Below are 18203 nucleotides of genomic sequence, written 5' to 3'. Positions count from 1 at the left end.
CCTGAGCACAACATAGCTGCTTTCTTTCCAGAGAGCCAGTGTGGTGTAGTGGTTAAGAGCGATAGACTTGTAATCTGGGGAACCGGGTTCGCGTCTCCGCTCCTCCACATGCAACTGCTGGGTGACCTTGGGCCAGTCACACTTCCTTGAAGTCTCTCAGCCCCACTCACCTCACAAAGTGTTTGTTGTGGGGGAGGAAGGGAAAGGAGAATGTTAGCTGCTTTGAGACTCCTTCGGGTAGTGATAAGGCGGGACATCAAATCCAAACTCCTCCTCCTCCTCCTCCTCCTCCTCCTCCTCTTCTTCTTCTTCTTCCAGAAGTCTCCAATGCCAAACACAAGGCACTTGTTTCCACTGATTGTTGCATGCCCCATTTGGAGGAGAAATTTCCAAAAGTAAATACCACCAGCCTTATCTGAAGTTGCCATGTTTTACTATGGGCAAACCAGAGGCGGGTGCAATATCTATTCCCATTTGCTTTTTTGTTTTTAAATCCTGTCTTATGTTATATCTCTCTATATTATTATTTTTAAAAGCCCAAAGTATATACTGTGTTCATGTTCTCCCAAGTACGGTGGTACCTCGGGTTACAGACACTTCAGGTTACAGACACTTCAGGTTATAGACTCCGCTAACCCAGAAATAGTACCTCGGGATAAGAACTTTGCTTCAGGATGAGAACAGAAATGGTGCGGCGGCAGTGGGAGGCCCCATTATCTAAAGTGGTACCTCAGGTTAAGAACAGTTTTAGGTTAAGAATGGTCCTCCAGAACGAAGGAACGTTCCTCAGCCGATCCTGAGGAACGGCTAAGGGAGCTGGGCATGTTTAGCCTGGAGAAGAGGAGGTTAAGGGGTGATATGATAGCCATGTTCAAATATATAAAAGGATGTCACATAGAGGAGGGAGAAAGGTTGTTTTCTGCTGCTCCAGAGAAGTGGACACAGAGCAATGGATCCAAACTACAAGAAAGAAGATTCCACCTAAACATTAGGAAGAACTTCCTGACAGTAAGAGCTGTTCGACAGTGGAATTTGCTGCCAAGGAGTGTGGTGGAGTCTCCTTCTTTGGAGGTCTTTAAGCAGAGGCTTGACAACCATATGTCAGGAGTGCTCTGATGGTGTTTCCTGCTTGGCAGGGGGTTGGACTCGATTGCCCTTGTGGTCTCTTCCAACTCTATGATTTTATGATTCTATGATTCTATGAATTAAGTTCTCAACCCGAGGTACCACTGTAATTATTTCTCTGCATGCAAAGTATGGTTCCCTCCACCAAAATATGATCTCTTCCACGAGTTTCTTTCTAAGATTTATACCTCTGCACAATGTAAGATCTCTCAACCCAGTAATTTAAAGTCCAAAATGAATTCAAAAAGTGCCCTGCAGATCTGGATCAGTAGAGGGGCTGGGCAAAAGTCTTCTGCTAAGCCAAACACAGGGACATCTTTTCGCCTTCCCCCATCCCATCTAAAATTTAAATTGTCAGCTTGTCAGGGTAGGCACCTGCCCTTTGCTGTTGTTATTGTGGAAAAGCACTACAAACATCAAGCTATAATTTTAATGCATGCTTACCTTGGAGTAAACCCCACTGAACACTGTGGAGTTTTGCTTTGATTAAACATGTGCATGTAAATGTTATTATTGAACCCATTTCGCAGAGAAACATTTTACACATGCCCCTTACCGGGAGTGGGGAGTTAAAGAAACCTCTGCTTATTTGCCACAAGAGGTCAGTGTGTGCTTGTGTGTGTGTGTGTGTGTTTATTTAAAAATCACATTGCTACAGTGTATGATGACATTAATGAACGACACACACTGCGAGGTGGGTGAAAAACATCACAGTTCCAAATTTATAGCATTTCATGCCTTTCAGAATGCCACTGTGCCTGGAAGCCCTTTCTGTGAATCATTGCTTAAATGTGTATTTAATGCTGCCTTGTAAAATGGACAAGCTTAATAAAATACTACTTAGCTGTGGCAATCAGTTTACGCGCCCACACAGGCACATCTGTTAAGCATTGTATGTGCCCTCAGATATACTGACAGGCACACACACAGACACACACATTTCTCATACAACACAACTCCTTGTTAAGCAATCCATTCCCAACATTTTGCGTGTGCATGTGTGAAAGAGAGAAAAGAAAGTGAGCATTTCATCAGCATATGCATACATAGATCCAACTACTTCTGGTTTCAGGGAGTGGGGACATTGATTCAGCTAAGATCTACAAGAGTGAGCCAGCCCTGATAGCTATTGAGGCATGGCACACAGGGCCAGCATTGACTATACGATCCATATGGCCAGCTTCCCTCACTCTGGGGTCCTGCTCACCTCCTGGGCAACTTCATTCCTTTTCATTTTCCCTGTGAATAATCAATACAGGAATATTGCCAGATTATGTGTGAACCGGGAGCTTCCTTAAGTCATTTTCAGACGTGATCTTAACACTTTGCAACCGCCCGTGCTTTCCTCGGAGGGAATAAGTCCCATTGAGCTTGTGGCCTCTATTACAAGGAATGGGTAGCATTTGCTGTCCTACAACAGCCAAGAAACTGGAGTTGGATCAAGGAAATGCTGTATGTGATTCTGTCTTTCTTGCTACTACATGCTACCATGGGGGTGATAGGGACTGACAGAAGCGACACATTCCCCATAATGTTTCCTTTTACCCCGAGGGAACATAAATAGAAGGGGGAACCAACATGGTGCCTTCTTGATGTTGTTGGACTATAATTCTCATCATCCCTGACCGTTGTCCATGCTGGCTGGTGCTGATGGGACTTACAGTTCTAGAGGGCCCTGGCCTATTCCTGATACATAAGGGTTAGGCTATGAAATCGTGCTAGGCAGTTATTTTGTGCTTTCCCCCTCAAAGTTGAAGGTGGTATGATAAAGCCATCGTTGTCCAGGACTTGCACATCCATTTGTTTTGTTCAGCTATCATCTCAGACCAAACAGGCTTTGAAGGTTTTCATGCATGGTCAAATCTTGCAAAATCTATTTGGTTGGAGATGATAGTGGAAGGAAACCCTTACATTTCTATAGCCTATGCTAAAATCAGATTACTTGCAAATGCACCGACATCATTGTCCTCAAGATGTACCTGCCAAAGCATCCACTGTGCATTGCTTCTGTACCAAGGAATCCAGACTTGGCCAGAACCAAAGCATAGGAACATAGGACTGCCTTATATTGAGTCAGGCCATTGGTCTAGTTCAGTATTGTCTACATGGGTTGGCGGTACATCTCCAGGATTTCAGGGATTTCTCTAAGTTCTGGCTACTGGAGATGCCACAGGATGAACTTGGGAACTTCTGTATGCACGCAGATGATCTACCTCTAAGTGATGGTCGTAGTCCAAGCACTTAACTCCAGATCTGCACTTATAGCGTGTAGTAAATATCTGTTGCCTTCCATGAGAATGGTCATACATGCAAGTTGTGTGACCTGCAACTTGCATTATCCAGTTGAACAGGCTTACCTGAGGAAGGAGGTGATTGCATGACACATGCTGACTGGCAAGAAGCACATTCAAGTCCAATGTGAGATTTCAGTTCTAAAAGCAATACTAGACATCCTGGAACTGGTCAACTCCCCACCTGATGATGGCCCTAATATCTTTTTTGATGTTCTATAATTGCAGTGCAACACTTTATTTATGGTTTACCAATGCACATCACAACTTATGTCTACAAAGGCAATGCAGCCTTAATTCACATGCACCACTTGTACATTTTGGTACAAATGGATATGCAAAGGAATGGATATCCAAAGGAATATTAATAGGTTAAATGTAGATAAATGGCTCATCTATGTGCAAATGCTTGTTCTGTTTTAGACATCAGATCTCAGGGAAGCCTTGGAGTTTTTGAAGCCTGTAGGAATTCTACACAGCCACTGATTTTAGTGAAAATGGATCAAACATGACAAGCAGGTAGCAAACTGATGATACCATGACTTTCTCTTGACTAGGGTGTATGCAAAGGTACTCTGCACTTGGCTTCGGGAAGGTGATGGATCATTTTTAAGAACTGCACAGTCTCATGCAGGCACAACACTTTAGATTTCTGTACTTGCAACAGACTTCTGTATTTATTGACTCCTGCTTGTTTTATTTTTGTTGCTTTTCAGGCAAGAACACAGAATTCATCAGGCAACAGAGCTATGTACTTGGACAACAAAGATGACAGCGCCATGTCTAGAAAAGTAGATATGGAGCTGACCCAGGCCCCTATCCCACACCACGTGGACTTGCTCGGAGGTGTAGCAGCAGAACCGATTCCGAACAATTTCAGTGAGCTGGAGCTGTTGAAGGAGATGATGGCTGTTCAGGGAGAACCACACAAGCCCTACCCAAGCAGTGCTCCGGAACAGGAATGTTGCATTACCCTGGGGAAAGATTTCAGCCCACTCTCCATGCAGGGAAGGTAAGGAAAACCAGAGTCAACAGATTCTGCTTCAACTGATGGCATATTGGTGTGGTTGTTTTTATTCTCTGACTCAGTCAATAAATGTTTTATTTAATGTCTTCCTGCAATATAATTAATGGGGAAGAGGCTTAGTTAGGAGGTTGGAGTGGCCAATTGCTGGGAAAGGATATTCTCTCAGCAGGTTTCAGAACTAATACCTGCTTTTATAGCAGCTGTGTTGCATGCATTTTTTTTTGGGGGGGAGCAATGTTTTCTGATATCTTGTTTTCCTTACTGATGTTTTATTTAAACCAAATGCTCACAAAAAGGATGCCTTTGTACTGCTTAAAGTTGAAACATAAATGGCCAAAGTAAAGGAATTAACTCTCTAATTATGGTTGACTGCTCTAGTTGTAAAAATGATGCATTGTACTCCTGTTACGAAAGTTTGAACAACAGCCATTCTTTCAGAGTTTGATTACATGGGGCAAAGTGCACCTATGGTGCCTCCCCTTGGGGCTGATTGGTGTGGTAGCCAAGTTCGTCAATGACACCAAATTAGTCAGATTGATGAAAATCCAATGAGACTGTGAGGTGCTCCAAAGGATCTCTCCCAACTGGATGAATAAATATTTCTATTTATTTATTTACTAACTAATTAATTAAATTTATATACCACCCTTCAACCAAAGGTCACAGGGTGGCTTACAGCATAAAAATTCAAACTGAAAATACAAAATGCATATCATAATAAAAAGCCTGGTTATAGAATTGCTGCTTAATACACATCAGCACCAAATACATTCTGCTGTCACCTGGCTATTGCCACTTAACTGGTCTCTGATGCAGAAGTGGAAGAGCCTCCAGGTAAAGTCAACCAGTGGAAGATGGGAGAGCAGGTGGATCTCGTTCCCCCTGGCAAGTGATGCCCAGTGTACGTGAATGCCAAGCAATACATAATGGGGCAAACAAATAAGGAAACCATAACTTCACAAATAGATGAGTGGGATATGAAAAGGAAAAAAAGATACTAAAAGGAAAAAGATAGTGGTGTCATGTGGGATAACTTAATATAAGCAGCAATTCCACGTCTACCAGTGAACAGAAAGAAGGCAATTTGCTATTTGAAAAGGGAGTGGAATGCTAAACCAGTGAAGGTCCTGTGTGAGTGTCCGGAGGCGGTTGGAGGATGGATGGTGGCTAACAGATTGAGGTTGAATCCTGACAAGACAGAAGTACTGTTTTTGGGGGACAGGAGGCGGGCAGGTGTGGAGGACTCCCTGGTCCTGAATGGGGTAACTGTGCCCCTGAAGGACCAGGTGCGCAGCCTGGGAGTGATTCTGGACTCACAGCTGTCTATGGAGGTGCAGGTCAATTCTGTGTCCAGGGCAGCTGTTTATCGGCTCCATCTGGTACGCAGGCTGAGACCCTATCTGCCCGTGGACTGTCTCGCCAGAGTGGTGCACGCTCTAGTTATCTCTCGCTTGGATTACTGCAATGCGCTCTATGTGGGGCTACCTTTGAAGGTGACCCGGAAACTACAACTAATCCAGAATGCGGCAGCTAGACTGGTGACTGGGAGTGGCTGCCGAGACCACATGACACTGGTCTTGAAAGATCTACATTGGCTCCAGTACGTTTCCGAGCACAATTCAAAGTGTTGGTGCTGACCTTTAAAGCCCTAAACGGCTTCGGTCCAGTATACCTGAAGGAGCATCTCCACCCCCATTGTTCTGCCCGGACACTGAGGTCCAGCACCAAGGGCCTTCTGAAGGTTCGCTCACTGTGAGAAACCAAGTTACAGGGAACCAGGCAGAGGGCCTTCTCGGTAGTGGCGCCCGCCCTGTGGAACGCCCTCCCACCAGATGTCAAAGAGAAGAACAATGACCAGACTTTTAGAAGACATCTGAAGGCAGCCCTGTTCAGGGAAGCTTTTAATGTTTAACAGACCACTGTATTTTAATATTTTGTTGGAAGCCACCCAGAGTGGCTGGGGGAAATCCAGCCAGATGGGCGGGGTATAAATAATAAATTTATTGTTATTAAATACGTAGTACCTTGAAAGAAATCTGAGGTACAGAGTCACAATCAGAACATCTGAAGATAGGAGGCAGGCTTGTAAATGCCTCTGCTCCCCCAGGCTCTCTTGCCTCTGTCACCAGGAGGAGCAGCAGCAGCCCTGGCAAGGGTGTCCCACTTTCTGAGGGACTAGTCCCCTGGCTAGTCTCACAAGCATTTCCAGGATGGGGCTCTTTCCTTCGTGTAGCCCTGCAATTCAGGAGGAGGATGGCAGTTTGAACACCTGAGGACTTGGAGAGGATGCTAAACCCTTTTGCTCTCCTAGCTTCTCTTGGGTCTTCCACCAAGGGACAGAAACTGCATGGACAGTGACAGTCTAAGGATGCACCCACTCAGTCCTAAAAATCCCAGCACCCTTAACAAACTAGAATTCCCAGGATTCTCTGGGGGAGAAGCCATGTGCTAGAAATGTGCTTTAAATGTATGGTGGGATGCAGTCTTAAAGTGAGAAAGCCTTGCTGTGTGAAATACTAGTATCTGTCTGATCTAGCAACCATCTTCTTTGAGATCAGCTATTCTCTTGGAGCCATAGCTCAGAAATTCATAAATTGCCCAAGTACATCTGAAAATCTGAGGATTTGTGTATGTGTGTGGAAACTTGCACACATCCTTCCCCACTGCCTAGTAAGTCTTGCCTGTTTTATTATTTACTACAGCCGTTACAAACCTGGTACCCTCCAGATATTTTGGAGTTGTGAACTTCCACCAGACTGCTGGGAGTTGTAGTCTAAAACAGCTGAAAGACACCAGGTTGCTGAAGGCTGGCATTTTGAACTTGGCTTGAAAACTTGGGTTAGTAAGCATTGATGTGCCTATATCTGAAACCATCTGAGCCTTCCATCTCACAAAGGAAGATACTGTAGAGTTCAAACATTTTGTGAAAGATGCGAAAAAGGGGGAACACAAAATGTTCACCTTCTTTATGAGAAACGTTAAGTCCCTTGAGCCTTTTTTTTCAGTTTTAGACAAGGCAACCAAATGGCGCTGCTATCATCATCATTATCAGCCTCTTGAACTTCTGACACCATTTTGGTGTCCAACGCTGCCCCTCTGTACTGACTGCCTCTGTCCATGTTTGATCCCTGGCAGCTCCAGATTAAAGGATTGGGAGCAAGAGACTGAAAAGGCCTCTCTCTGGCACAGAGCCTGGAAAGCCAGAATAGACAATACTGGACTGGATGGACAAACATTTTGGTTTGATATACGGCAGCTTCTTGTGTTAGTAAGAAGGATCCACAACACATAATGAACTTACAGAATTTACTGCCACAAGATGTGGTATTGACAAAAGATTTACACGGACTTAAAAGGGGATTACAACTAGATTTTGAGCCATTGCCTTGCCATTCAAAGGAGGCAAAAGCAAGAGCAAAAAGTGTTTTGTTGGCTTCAGTAATAAATGAATGTTTTGTTTCGTATTTTCCTGCAACGTAAGGAGTGGGAAAGTGACATTGCGAAGGAGATCTAACAGTCAAGTGCCTGGAGAGACACATTCTCCTAGCAGTGCTCAGAACTATCTCTCTCACAAACATGCCATATACCAGGAGCTGTGCCCCTGATTTCTTCCCTTGCCACCCCCTGCTACTCGCACCGGCTCAACAATGCCCCCATTCCCCATAGATCTTTTCCAGCTTCCCTTAGACCTCATAAAAGCCCCCACCCCCTTACTGACCTCACCAGCTTCCTTTAGACCTACTCCCCTTAGACTTGGCAGCAGAAGGGTTGGATGAGAAGTTGGCCAACATGCAATGGTGGCGAGGAAGAAGCATGACTTTCCTGTGCCCACCTTGGGTCTCAGCAGTCAGTCAGCAAAAGGCTGTGGAGGGGCTGAAGTGTGGCCTAGGGACTTTGGGGGTGTCCCTTCAGGCAGAGGTGCCACTCCAGAGACACGCTCCCTTTCCATGCATGCTGCTGACTTATGTGTGCTGTTTGGGATGTGGTAGCAGTGCCCACTGTTTCTGGTCACCTTCCTAATTGTCTTCTTGGGACGAGGTGACAAAAACAGCAGTGGATCACCACACTGGCCAGGGAGGAGGAAGGTGACCAGTGACAATGCTAGCCACTCTGGGACACTGGATCTTGGGGGCAGTAGCACCTGGGCTGGCAAGTGGAGAAATGGAGCAAAATCTCCATGCCTTCTGCAGAGACGATTTATTTGCTTTGTGAGCATTTGAGAGGCATTCAGAAGGATATATGAGAGAATAAAACGCCAGTTGCTTTAATTCATCGGTTTGCCAAACCTAATATGTTTCCTGCGTGCAACTTTTCTTCTTTGCGCTCAAATACATACGTATCTAACAAATAGGTTTGCTAACCTTGATTCTTTTCTGTGAAGAAAATCTGACTATTTATGTTTCTCTCTCTGTGACGACAACAGAAATGCAAAGCTGTATTTTCCAGCATTTCACTGCGGCTGTGTGCCCGCCCCCCCCCCCAGCCTCCCTAAAGATATCTGGCTGCTCATGTTGGGAGACTGACTGCATGGCTAGATGGTCCTGCATGGCAGTTCTTATGCAACAGATGCCAGTAGCATCACCAAAGAGACATTTCCCCAATGGGTTTTTTTGTTTTTTACTTGCATGTGAGGTGAGCCATTACTCTTGTCCCTTGTGAAGAATGTTCTATGTAGTAGAAAACTCCAGCAAAGGATCTGCAAGCCTGAATTGATTCATCTTTTCTATATTCTTAGGATGAGTACTTCAGCCGCTATTGTTGATTTACGTAATGTGCATTTCCCAAGGTTCTAAAGAAATAATAATAATAATAATAATAATAATAATAATAATAATAATACCAGCAGCCTCGGATAGATCCAGACATTAATCTTTATAGGAGCAACTTCACCCGCTTCAGTCATGCCACCGACATGTGAGCACCAATCCTCTTTAGGGTTTTATTGACAGCTGTTTCATCATGTAAACCTCTTAGAGTGAAAACCATGAACGTGATTTTAATGAATATGTCTGATAAAAGGAATGGTAAAGCCAAGGTGGGGTGGGAGGAGGAGAGTTGGAAAAGCAGTTTTCCTTTGAATTATTAGTTGTATTTATGTTGGGGGTTTTTTTTAATGATCAGCGCTGCAAGGAATATGCAGATTGGATCAGCAAAGATCCAGAGGATCTCTCTCTCTCTCTCTCTCTCTCTCTCTCTCTCTCTCTCTCTCTCTCTCTCTCTCTCTCGTGTGTGTGTGTGTTTTACACATTGCTAGGGCATTTCCCCTCATGATACAGGATAGTTACATTTGCTTCAATTTTCAAGAGAAAATGCAGAGTGGGTGCTACTAATGCTGGCCAAATCAGAGTGTGATTTTGAAAGCTTGTCCTCTTTTATCCAAAGAAGTTGGATTAAATTAAAAAGAGAATCCTTTCCCCTCTTTTCACGTCTCTTGTCTGGATTCAACATAGCAGCCCCATTATTATTACTATTACTATTACTATTATTATTATTATTATTATTATTATTATTAGCCCCAGTTTGGTTTCTGCTTTTTTAATTACTCTTTTTTCTTTAATGGATTATGAAGTGCATTGGAAACTGCAGTACCTATACCCCAAACGTGTTGGGTAAGCTTACAGGGGAAAAAGAAAAGAAAATTTTAAATGGCAAATCTTTAGAGAAACCTTTTAAGGAGCTTCTGTTTCTTTTACCACAGGTTGAATAGCAATGTGTATCCAGAAGGTTGCTATTCCAAATCTGTTCATAGTTGTATAACAGTTTTAAAGAGGATTATAGAGCCAGAAATATTTTCTCTAGTCTATTTAGTTAGAAATCAGAATATCTCATAGCCCATATTTCAAGAAATATGGCCAATTTTATATACATTTCACATGTTTAATCTATAGACAACACCTCTCCCCTGCCTTGCAACACACATAGGTTACATTAGACAGCCAATCTTGCATTTGTTTTGGAGCATCACCTTTCACATATATGTAAACCTAATTGAGTTGTGTGAAGTCACGGGAAAGACTCTGGATCCAGAGCTTAGCTGAGCCCTGTGACATGAGTATGTGCAGAGTGCATTTCTTTTCATTTGCATTAGTATTACAACTAGTTCCAATTCATCTAATTGTAAAGGCTTCCTGGGCAGGCTGTGGCTTCCAGTGCAGCTTGATCTTTGCAACTTCTCATTTTAGAATTGACGACTGTGCTGTGTTACGTATAATCCTGGCTTGCTTAACTACTTATTGGCTATAATGCAGAAGCTGGTGACTCACCCAGGATCATCTGCTGTGTTTAGGGACTTTGGCGGGATTTGAGTGCCAGTGTTGTTGGCCTCCCTCGGACCTAACTCTGATTTTGTTTACAGTTGCCCCAGTTTGAGACAATGCTCTCTATAAAATGGCATTACCATTGCATCATTTAATTTCATTTATAATGGTATTTATAAACCACCAACTAATAAGAAAAAACATGAGGGTTCATTGGATGAACTGTGTCTAGTCAATCAAAATGCTGCTTTGGATCTGATTTCTTCACTTAGTGCTCCATTGCTTGAGGATTCCCAGGTAAGATCCTCCCTCTATTGTGTGGGCAGGTAATCCCTCCCCTACCTGGCCTGGTCTCCTTGGCAACGCTTCCCCCAGGTGGGATTGGACAACTGACTGAGGTAGGCGGAGACCTCCAGGTATCCCACCTGAGGGAAGGCAAAGCCAAGCCTATGCTGTTGGAGCCGTTCCAGATCTAGGGGCTGCACGCGTCCACGCAAAGGGCGCCCCCCGTTTTAAGCGGGGAGTGGTCATTGCTTTCACATCATTCCAGATGTGAGGAATGGTACATGGGATGTTTTCGAATAATTCAGCCAACATGGCAGGGTGGGGGAACAAACATGGAAACTGAATGGTTGGAAAGCTGGTGGCACTGCACATATCCCATCTACTGGGTGTGCGAATGCATTTTGGTGAATGGTAGATGAAATTGGGAACAGAGGACTGTGAATTATGAATATTTTAGAGCTGGCACATTTTGTAACATTGAACACCTGCTTTGCCAACTCTCCATTTACTCTATAAATAAATTCCCAATATTGTGTTGAGCCAGTTTGCTGCTTAGTCTCGTTCCCACCTGACCTCTTTAGCTCACTCTTCAATGACTTCCAGAGACATTAATTAGATTTGTGTCACTGATACTGCAGAGGTGACATTAAAGCAATGACCTGTGATTTAGATCAACATCTTGTGCCTCATCTGAGAGGAGCATATAACTTTTGCTTGGCACCAAATTATTAACAGCAACAACAGTGTATCTTGGGCTCAACTTTTAAATCGTCTTTTAAGAGGTTGTTGAGTTTCCTTATGCACCTCAGCGCAACGGCTGATATTCAACTGTAAACTTGGCTTGAAAGTGCATGTGTGACCCACCAAGCCATCCACATTGGGCAGCTAAGTGCTTGGTTAGCCCCATTTTTGCTGTCACACAGAAGCAGAAAAACCATACATGAAATGGGCTTGTTTGCTTTGCTACAGAAACGGTACAGGTTAGCTGTGCACCTTTCCCCTATCTAATAATAATAATAATAATAATAATAATAATAATAATAATAATTTATACCCCTTCCATCTGGCTGGCTTTCCCCAGCAACTCTGTGTGGCTTCAAGCACTTATAAAAACATAATAAAACATCAAACATTAAAAACTTCCCAATACAGGGCTGCCTTCAGATGTCTTCTAAAAGTTGTGTAGTTATTTATAACCAGGTTGGGATGGCTGGGATAGCAGGCTTGTTGGTTTTTGAATGTCTTATGTAGATTTTTCAATTTCGTTGTTCTGTATGGGACAATGACAATAAAGATTATCGTATCGCATTTATCTCCTTGACATCTGATCGGAGGCTGTTTCACAGGCTGGGAACCACTGCCTGGTTCCCTGTAGCTTCACTTCTCGCAGTGAGGGAACAGTCAGAAGACCTTTGGAGGTTCTATATAGTCATGTAAAAGTCATGTGGATAATGGATATATATCTGTTTGTATAAAACTGGGCTTGGAATGGGTCCCTGTTAAGTTTTTTAAGGGGAAGGTCTGTAGTCTTGTATGCAGAATGTCCCAGAATCTATCCTTCAGCTGGGGCTGGGGAATGTCTCCTGTCAGAATCACTGAAAAACTTCTGCCGGTCAGTGTAGACAACTAGATGGAACTAGTGATCTGACTCAATATGAGGCAATTTCCCGTGCTCACATTAGGAATTGATTTTTGCCTTTGTCTGTTTAGCCCAAGTGGCAAGTGTTACAGCCACAATAAAGAACTCTAGTTTAGCCTTGTGTTTTGCCCTGGAGGAAGTATGGATTGATTTTATGCCACAAGGCAATACTCTCACTTTAAATGTGACAGCTACAATTATAATTAACGGTTGTTTCTTGTCATATGTTCTCTCACCCCCCACCCCTTATCTGCTACAAAGTTGTAGGGAGAGAATCACCTATCTCTGATGAATTTGTAATCCGAACAGTGTAATATTTACTGAACAACCCTACACATCAGTTACACTGAGGAGATGCACTCGCTGGTGCAATGGTCACCACATTCTATTGTTATATGCCACTCCCAATCTCTGAGCGGTGCATGATTCCTGAGAGCTCCAGAAGTGGTTCACCCAGGGTCTGTGTTTCCTTTTGGCACAGCAGAGACTGTAGTATCTTTATAATAAATGGTTTATTTACACATATATACAACTTGAGCCTCCGATGGAGGGGTCCCCAGCATCCTGCTCCAAGAGGATCTGTGCAGGGACATGACTGTGATTTCATAGAATCATAGAGTTGGAGGAGACTTCCAGGGTCATCTACTACAACTCCCTGCTATGCAGGAATCTCAACTAAAGCACCCAAGACTGATGGCCATCCAACCTCTGCTTTAAAATCTCCAGTGAAGGAGAGTCAACAACCTCTCAAAGGAGTCCATTCCACTGCCAAACAGCTCTTACTGTCGGAAAGTTATTCCTGATTTCACTGCCCCCCACAACATTGTGGATGTCCTCAAAAGCACACATGCAACCCAGAAACATGCTCCCGAGATTGCTGGTTTGAGTTCCTACAGAAGACAAGACCTTCCCTCCCTCCTCTCTGTCCAGAGAACTGGAAAAATGATCACAGCAGCAACTTCCCAAAGAAGCCGAAGCATAAGACAATACATAGTTGTCTTCACACAAAGTTTCAAGTCCTGCCAGAGGCTGGGAACCCTCCCTACTCCCAAGACTGAGAGACAAAGTTCCTGGTCTCCCATTTGGTCTGCATAGCTTTAACACGACCCCAGATGTAGGATAAGGTTCTCAAGCTGCCTGTAGGATTCATCTAAAATGGAGTGGGAAAGTTTTGAAGATTTCCAGTCCTCTTGAATTTCCTTTCTGCTTTCTAGTTTCATCCAGCTGCCCTTCAAGTCAACAGAACACTGTGCAGATTGTCAGTGAGCTTTATCAAGGCTTGTGTTTCCTAGGTACTTGAATCTTACCCCATCCCCTCAGTCCAAACAACAGCCCTAGCGATTCTGAGTGTAGCGAAAAGGTCTCTGGCTCCATCTCCCAGGGAACAAAGGCTCTGAATATGATTAATGTTCTGTCAGAATCCTTGAACCAGTTTGTTGAATAAGCATTTTAAAAGGTAATGTTATAAAGCCGAGGAGCAGACTCTGTGCTGAGGTTGTGTTTAGGGTTTTTGTTCACGCTCAGGCAGTTTCTGAGTTCTGACATGTGAAGAATGCTGGATTAATTTATAAGGCCTGCAAATGACCAGCTCATGATCAGATGGTTTTCATATATTAGGAGTTGTAATGCAAACTCCATTAAGGTCTTTTCAAATGATTCATTTGGAGGAGGAGGGCTTGAAAACACACCTGGCGCAACTGGACGAGCAACGAAACAACCAAGCCATCTGCCTGCCCCCTCTTCCAAGGGGAATAATAGATGGCTTCATGTAGCTAATGTTAACACGGAGAAGCAAGAAAAACATTATCCCACCCTGCAGAGTCTGGAAAGTCTCTTCTTCACTGCTCTCCAAGACCAAGGGCTGACGGCGATTACTTAATTTCAGCAAGCCAATGCTCAAAATTGCCTTCAAATGGATCAATATTCTGAAACCAAGTTTCGAACACATTTTCTGGTGTTTTTTTAAAAAATGTATGCATATTATTTAAAAATATATTTTATGGTAAATATATTACAAATTCAGTAAAGCATATAGAATTGAATTCGTATGTTTTGCATGTTTATCCAGCTGAATAGGTCCTCGGCCTGAAACTGCAACCCCATAGTCACCTCTGACTGGACTTAGCTGTCCAGGGGTCCTTTACCTTTACCAGGTGAATGAAATGGGTTTTTAGCTTAGTTTTAGAGCAATGGATAGGAAGCACAGGGTGAGATATTATCTCCATTTTTGTCATTCTAAAAATGTATAAATAAAGCCCACCTTCAGTAAAAGTTTGGGGGTGTACCAAAAAAGTAAGAGGGCGGTTTATCCCTAGGTAGACATTTATCTTTTGCCTGTATTCATTAACTCTTTATTAATACTAATAATGATCATTATTAGTGTTCCTTGTGCAGGTCCTGCAGCAGCAGTGCACCAAGTAGGAGGGGGTCTATTTCTAGGGTTGCCAGGGGGCACAGCATCCTCCTACTGCCCCCCCGGTTACCTTTCCTGTCTCCTCTCTTTTCTCTTCCTCAGCTTCCCTTAGCTCCATTTAATTCCTTGCTCCCTCCATCTCACGCTTACCCTTCAATTACCCCTCTTTCCTCCCTTCTCCTCCACCTCTTTCTTTCGCCACTTCTTTCCAGCCACTGTCCCTCCCCTCTGCATACTTCTATCAAAAGCGGGAAAAGCTGTAACCCTAAATTCTAAAATTTCCCAATAGTGAATGTGTGGAGGGGAAATGAAGAGGCGGGCGAGTCAAATCGGATAGCCTTTGTAGCACCTTTGACCTAGGCAAGCTGCTTTGCAAAGTGCCAATTCTGGATCCGTACAGGAGTGCCAACCTGGCCCCACAACAGCCTGTGGGTGCCATGCAGCGTGCATGGCCCTGGCACCAAAATTTGTGGGTGCTTGGGCCCCAGGGAAGTTGGCACCTATGCTGTATCTTCTGATCAGTTCACACCCCTAGTACACATACCTTGAAATTCCCTGATGCAGTAGGATACAAAGGCAAATGCCGCTCCCTTTTGTGATTCTTTTGTGCATTGTCTCTTCTCCTGTCAGTGATAATGAGCAGGATTCCAGGTGTGCAGCACAGCAGGTAAGGGAGAAGTCTGGGGACAGAATAAGCTGCTACTGCCTTGTCCTTCACTGTACTGGGAAATTAAAAGCTACCCCCTTGTTCTCCAGTGTGTGACTGGACAACTCTAGTGTCTTGTCTGCCCCAATTGCTCCCTCATTTCAACAGAAATGAACAAACAGGTATTTAAAACTATGTCTGGTAATTTTATGAATATCTCAGTGGGTGGCTTTTTGTAGCATCTGAACGCCTGCAAGAAAGATTAGTTTCACATATAACAAGAATTCAGTTAGGTCCAATAATGAGCTGGGCTCTGCATAGTTAATGTGTTTCTGAGTCCAAATATTTTGAACCTTGATCTGCTGGGAAGCTCTTATGACATTGACCTCTGATTTCATCCGAGTCCTCCTCCTTGCATCTGAGGACAATAATTGTCTGGGGATGTGCTCTTTAAGTGCACTTAACATCCGGAGAAGTTCCAAAGTGAACAATGGAGATGATTTTGCTTGCCTGCTGTAACACACACCTTAGGTGAATTCATTAACTTCGTCTAGCATCTAATTGGCCTGGTTTGCACAACTTAGTAAACCAAGCTATGGGACTGAAGGAATGTATGGGCTCACTTCTTTTCCACAGTCCTTTTGGCTGCTGCTCTGCAATGAGTTAGGCTAAGATTTGGGTTCGTGTGCTTTTAGGTGTGGCAAAATCTGACAATTCTAGTTCCTCATTTTTTCCAAACATAAGTTCAGCCCTCTACATTTTCACATCAGTTTGCCTTAAAAAAAAATAAAAAATTGTTCTCTGGAAAATTTACCAGCATTTTGGTGCAAAGCAATTTCTCCATGTGTATTCATTTCTAGGTGCACCTTATTCTACTGTATACATTTTTGTACACATTGCTTGCCTGGAGAACTTGCATTGCAAGATTAAGAGAACTGTGCATTTTGAATGATGGCTGTGTTTCGGTTTCATGCATTGTTTCAGTAAAAATTATAGGTTTACCTTTCACTGCGAACCAAATGTTTTCCCTATTCTTAGGTGTCATCTAAACCAGGACTAGTGGTTAAGTTCTCTGCTCACTAACCACAAGCAATGGTTTAAAAAAACAACCATTTGTACAGCTTTGTGGAGGTGAAATTGAAATTAACTACTTGTTTTTCCTCGTTGTTTTTTTTTAGGTATCACTTCTCTTTGCCCAAATTCTTCAGCACAAGATCCAAAGATAATTGCTTTACGGAGAGGACGCCTCTGCTGAAAGTTTCCCCAGAAGAAAATGGGTGGGTAGGAGATCAGCTTTTTGCTGTTGCTCGATGTCTCAGGATTCGCATCCTACCAATGGCATGGAATCTTGGAACAGTAGAGTCTATGGTGTGTGTTGATATTTGTCAATGGTGTTTTTCAGGTTAAGATGCATGGCTGTTCATAACACAGATTTCACCACAGATGATGACTCTTGGGAAAACAGCTCTGCTGAGTTTGAGCAAAGGTCCCATCTGGGAAGTGAAATGCCCAGCTTGTCCAGATCTGCTTCCTCCTCAGAGAAATGTGAAATGTTGGACAACTTCCATGTCAAATTCAATTTAACCAAGATGAGGTATGAGCCAAACCTTTTGTTTTGTTTTGCCAGTATTGAGGGCTAAGGGAAATTGCCAAGAAATGGATCCCCCCCCCCCGGTTTCAACAAATGAGTAAAATAACACTCCATATTTTTGTGTCATATCTTGCCATTGATTTCAAGGATATTGCACCAATGAAACTGATGATAAAATCTGTTCAGATTTATAGGTCCATGCAACAGTAGAGGCTAAGCAGGCAATCACTTCTAAGCCATGATAGTTTATGTGACTAGAAAACCTGGTTCTCTGCAGATTTTCATGTTTGGAACTAGTGCTGTCTGTATTTCATCTTGTGATCTGTCACTTTATGCTTCTGTTTAAAACTCAGCTTCTTAGCTTTCTTGCACAAAAGCATCTGTAACTCATGAAGGGAGGAGATACATGTGTAAGACAAAGTGAACAGTCTTTTGAAGTAGGAAGTTTTTGTGCATCTAGTTCAGAGATGGGGGCAGGGGAACCTGTGGTCTTCCAGATGTAATTGGAGCTTCCATCATCCTTGACCATTGGCCATGATGGCTGAGTCTGGTGAGAGATGGGGTTGTATCCAATGCTGGCTTTCTGCTTGCACAACAGGCTCCTGCTCTCTCAACAAAACTTTGCCCTGCTCTCCTCTTCCATGCTGCCCCCACTAAAAATCTGCTCCAGGTGGTTGGGGGACCCTTTGGAGCAGATTTGGGTAATGGTGGTTGTGCAGGGAGACAAGGGGAGGTGGAATGCTGCTCACTCCCTATTGGATACATACAATCCATGGAGTGTTATGCATTCAGTGGTCTGTGTTTGCCTGAGCTTGAGTTTGGACTAAAGATTCTGAGCTCCTGGGTTCTGATTTGATACATGATGCCTAATCACAGAACATTTCAAGATTTGGGCCTCTGCCATTGGCCCTTGAACTCTTGAGTCATGA

General features: G+C 43.5%; 1 protein-coding gene across 2 annotated transcripts in view; it reads left to right on the top strand.

Annotated features, from left to right (window-relative positions):
• OCA2 (OCA2 melanosomal transmembrane protein) overlaps nt 1-18203 on the top strand; it is a 167703-nt gene that overhangs the window by 15119 nt on the left and 134381 nt on the right. For both annotated transcript variants that reach the window (XM_083610613.1, XM_083610612.1), the window contains exons 2-4: nt 4133-4428; nt 16862-16960; nt 17086-17277. In XM_083610613.1, coding sequence (XP_083466739.1) covers nt 4166-4428; nt 16862-16960; nt 17086-17277 — 554 coding nt within the window. In that variant the 5' untranslated portion in view covers nt 4133-4165. The remainder of the gene's footprint in view (nt 1-4132; nt 4429-16861; nt 16961-17085; nt 17278-18203) is intronic.

The sequence above is a fragment of the Podarcis filfolensis genome (assembly GCF_964270895.1).
Source record: "Podarcis filfolensis genome assembly, chromosome: 4".
Classification (NCBI taxonomy): Eukaryota; Metazoa; Chordata; class Lepidosauria; order Squamata; family Lacertidae; genus Podarcis; species Podarcis filfolensis.
Note: the sequence above shows the minus strand (reverse complement) of the source record. Positions and strands in the feature narration are given on the sequence as shown.